This window comes from Carya illinoinensis, chromosome 8, assembly GCF_018687715.1.
Source record: "Carya illinoinensis cultivar Pawnee chromosome 8, C.illinoinensisPawnee_v1, whole genome shotgun sequence".
Lineage (NCBI taxonomy): Eukaryota > Viridiplantae > Streptophyta > Magnoliopsida > Fagales > Juglandaceae > Carya > Carya illinoinensis.
This window is the reverse complement of record NC_056759.1, coordinates 6,397,965-6,402,619: the sequence shown is the minus strand read 5'-3', so window position 1 is coordinate 6,402,619 and position 4,655 is coordinate 6,397,965. Positions and strand designations below refer to the sequence as shown.

The following is a 4,655-nucleotide window of genomic DNA, read 5'->3' as shown; positions in this document are numbered from 1 at the left end:
CGGGTTTTCCGATCGAATTAAGATGAAAACTTATTAAGGCGAGAGAGAAAAGATATTCAATAATGAGGGTGTTTGGGCCTTGACTTTTACTTTTTTTAATAAATTTATTTATCCCAGTACTTAAATTGGTACAAAAATATATAACCCTCATGCTAATGTCGTGTTTCGTACATTTGGATAAATTTCTAGCAACTTTGTCTGGGATCTTCACCTAAAAAACACAGAGAAGAAAGTGGGATTGGGGTTATCTAGGAGCTTATGATGCCTAAGTTACTCTACTCATGTGTATATTAATAACTTTAGTATTAAGAGTTTAGAAAAAGTTCTTTGTATCAGGGTGTGGAGCTTTTATACTAAGTCTATATGCATGGAACATTCCATTCCTTGTGTCAAGGTTAAGCCATCCCGCCCGCATCCATCTTAGCCTGAGCATTTAATGCGATGAGGTTACCTAGGTCAGGCTTTCAATACGGTGTGACTTCTGGTTTGACACTTTTAATGCGACGTAACTCCTAAGATAACTCTCAACAGTGTGTGAACAACGTGGTCATTTATGATCCCCTCTGTCAAAGAATGGAGGGTCATTCGCATCCTCCATTTCTCTTACTAACGTAATTCTTTAAAGCCAAGTATAATAGGGAATGTCAAAGTTGGTGGATCTCATCTGCTTCCTGTGTAAGATTTCTTATACTACATATACTTCTTTCTCTGATATGATATTGAGGGTTGGAACCTTTTGATGACTTGGAAGCCTTGGGATAGTATTGAGACTCGGGTTGGATTGGGACCCACTATTGGACGGGTCGGGCGGGAAACACCCCTCCTCATGCCCCACATGAACGTATTATATTATCATATGTAATTAGGCAATATTGTATCTTTAATTAATGGGCATACATACATATATACTACATGGTATGGCAGTTGATTTTTATTGCGCTTACCTAACGATGTGATATGATCATCAAATTTATGTACAATATTAATGTTGATATCGAACGTAGAGCGGATCCTGATGATCAGATGCACCCATTAATTATAACAAAAAGAAGAAAAGAAATGGCCATCGATCGATCATCCTGCATGCTTCCTCTTTGGAAATTATTATATTGTCTCTCGTGAGTACGTACTTTTTTGGCCCTTTAATTTGCTGGGGACTTTTTGCAGCATGCATGGATCGATATTCAATCATATTCATACACGTTGGCCAATATTCTTCCAAAAAGTAGGCCAATTTCTGGTCATGTCAAAAGATTCCTATAGATCGATTAGACACTCGAATAATTAGGAGGCCCTCGCCTCCTATAATTAGAAAAATAATAATAATTTAATTATTTTTATTTTTATTATATATTATAAGTAGTATATATTAATGTGGGATAAGATTGTGACTCAATGATAAGAAGAAAAAGGCATGATCATTCATATTACTATAGCCTCGGATCCCATATACTTTTTGTTTTTAATGGCTGCTGCTTGAATATTAATTAGCCATAAGAAGAAAAAGGGCAAATAATTAAGCATGTTGTATCATCCGAAAGTACAGTTTTTTTTTTTTTTTTTTTTTGGGCTGCTGGTTGAACACTTTTATGATAATTGATAACACGTATAAATTCAATTATCTGCGCTCACTTGTCAAATGGAAATGTTTGAGTTACAAGGAATTATTTTTATAAAAATAAATCTATAAATTGATATGATTTAGAGGTCTTTTACATACGTATAGATAGGTTGGGTATTCCTTATATTAGATGTTAGAGGCGTCGGTTGATATTTGTGGCTTTTTTATTTGTTGGTCGTGATGTTTTTTTGTTATAACGGTATTTCTCTGCTATAAGTGAGGATTTTAACTAATAAAATTGGGAGGTGGTCACTCATGGACAAGTGATTTTTGTATCTTTAAAAAAATAATTTATTATATAAAATCAAATGGACTCTACTCATCATCCAACACCACATACTTTACATATTTTAATACTATTTTTTAGAAAAAATATATTCATCATTCATTTTCTTATCATCCTGATCTCATCATTTTATGATGTGGCATTAAATGATATATTCATAAGTAAAATATAATAAATAATCTCTAATCATCTAATGTCATATTATGGATGATGAAAATTGAGATGATGAGTATCATTATTTTATTTTTTATTTTTATTACTTTTTATTTTATTTTATTCATGTTAAATTAATAGATTTATTCTACTTATCATCGATACACTATATATTTATTATAGAAAAATGAAAAAAAAATTAAAATATATATAATATGTAGAGATGATAAACAGAATTATTTATAAAATTATATTAATATATAAATTTATTTTTATAGAGAAATTTCTCGCCGGCAAATTCTTTAACTTTTGAACTTTTTCGAGAAAAGTAAAATTTTTCCCAACCAAATATAATATATGGAGAAATATATTGTTTCCTGGAACGCTGCAATAAGGGTACTTGCAGTAGTACTATTGGAGTGAAATGTGAAGAAATTAATACGCTTACACCTGGGCATAGCACAACATCTGTGGGCAAATACCATTGGCAAAGACAACGGCATCAATTGTTGCTGTTGCTGGTGAAGGTTATGGAAAGCAACTTTCGCAATTTTTTTAAATTGAAAAATGATATTTACGGTAATGAAATATTTAATTGTCGCGTAATTTAAAAAAAAATAAATAAATATTAAGTTTATATAAAAAATTTAATTTTTAATAATAAATTTAATTTTTTTAAAAAAGATTATACGATGTTTATGTATTCTATAACTGAATTTAGCATAATTTATTATTATTATTTATTTAAAAAAAAACAAAAGAAAGAACAAAAAGGAGATCTCTATTTGGACATGATCAGGAACCTTGAATTTTTGTGCCATACTGTGGGATCTATGTCCCCAAAAAATCCCCAAAACATTAATTATCCCTCCTCATGTGGCGATTGAAGGTAGAAAAAACAGTTTTGTGGATAAAATTACACAGCTGATGGCTTTCAGGAGACAGACATCTCTTATTCGAAGGTGGAAAACAAGAAACAAAAGATGGAAGAGGAAAACTACAACCTCTCACTTGTAAAAGCTCATTCCAAGTACAGAGTTTTGAAAATCAATATCTAAAATTCTACCCCAATATTTTATTTTTCTCTTCCCGAATTCTTTTATCCTTAAAGACATCTTCCTCCGTATCCTGAGTTTCTGAACAATGCTTGCTTTATGTCTTCAGAACTTTGTAGGGCTCTCTGGTCCATATCCTGTTATTGCCATGACAAGAGCGAACACAATGACAAAAGAAAAACCAAAAACCTCACCCGAATGGAAGTTGCCAGATAATTATATTAAGTACCTCTGAGCAAGAAGCTTGCATTGTGAAGTCATTGAAACAGCTAATTACACATTCTTCAATCTCAAGGCCTAATGCTTCTAAGTTACTGAGTGTCAGTAGCAGCAACCCTGGCTTCCCTGCACAGCAGATGTCAATCCTGGTATCCGCATCCCTTCTTTCCACATCAAACTGCAAATTTTGGCAATTGACGTTTGATTAATTTTGAGAATCTGTACATTGCTATGAGCAGAGCATGCATATCTAGTCCTTACCTTTGGTGAATTTCTCACCAAGACTTCATTTGGTCTTACATTCTTGGAAATTTCTGTACTGTTTGAATTAGCTTCAGTTTCTAGTTGCAAATGATTGATTTTCCCTAGGAGTTCTTTCATGTAATCTATAGTGTCACCAAGTATAGACGTCCTGTCCATCTTTGAGATCAAAATCCAAACAAAGCAAATCAGCTTCCATATAAATATGAACAATTTATGCTTAGGAAATTGTTCTCCAAGAAGTTAGAAAAATGGCTCTTACTGCTTTACCCTGCTTATCTTAGGAACAATGGATCTTAGCATTGAAAGGCGGTCATTTAACCGCTTTCTTCTTCTTCTCTCGGCCATTAGATTCTTTGATGGCTGGCCCTGCAGCTTCTTAGCTCGATTCTTTCCTGGGAGACGCTCACCCATGCTGAAAACTTGAGCTTCTGGGGACTGGATTGGCTCGGCTTTGCAAGAAGCTTGCAGCTCCAAATTGTGAATTTCATTCCCAAGTATAGCCAGCTCTTTTTCTTCCATTATGGCAAATGGATCATAGTCTTCTTGAACAGGAAAAGGCGGTGTGTTAAGTGATGAATCAGTAAGCTGTGGAGCTGAGAATTCATTGCCAAATGGACAATAGACTTGATTGAAATTCATGTAGGAGGTATCCAAGTTTTGTTCAAGCTGCGGAGAGAATCCTTCACGGCAGGAGTACTCTGGAAGAAAAATGGCTCGGCTTTGCTCAAAGTAATCAAAAGTGCAACCATTAGAGAAGACCTGATTCATCTGTGCTGGGATGATCTTCGAAGTGTCTCCTCTTAGAGCTAGTAATTCCTCTAGGAAACATTGTTCATTCAGCTCCATAGACAGACCTCTTTTCTGATCTGTCTGTGAATGTGTGAGTATCTCTCTCTCTCTCTCTCTCTCTCTCTCTCTCTCTCTCTCTCGGGAATGTTAATACCTTGATAATATATGATACTGCACCAAGTTAACGAATATATAGGACCACACAAAACAGAAGGGTTCTAATATAATATTGGGTTATATAGTACGTACTATGCTTTCTCTATTTAGC

General features: G+C 34.0%; 1 protein-coding gene across 1 annotated transcript; it reads right to left on the bottom strand.

Moving 5' to 3' along the window:
- Window positions 1-2,988: 2,988 nt before the first annotated feature.
- LOC122318146 (transcription factor bHLH93-like) lies at window positions 2,989-4,554 on the bottom strand. Its single transcript, XM_043135326.1, has 4 exons — window positions 3,866-4,554; window positions 3,596-3,754; window positions 3,345-3,512; window positions 2,989-3,252 (listed from the first exon to the last, which is right to left on the bottom strand). Exons 1-4 carry the CDS (start codon window positions 4,442-4,444, stop codon window positions 3,166-3,168), a joined length of 993 nt encoding a protein of 330 aa, XP_042991260.1. The 5' UTR covers window positions 4,445-4,554; the 3' UTR covers window positions 2,989-3,165.
- Between the last annotated feature and the right edge of the window lie 101 nt (window positions 4,555-4,655).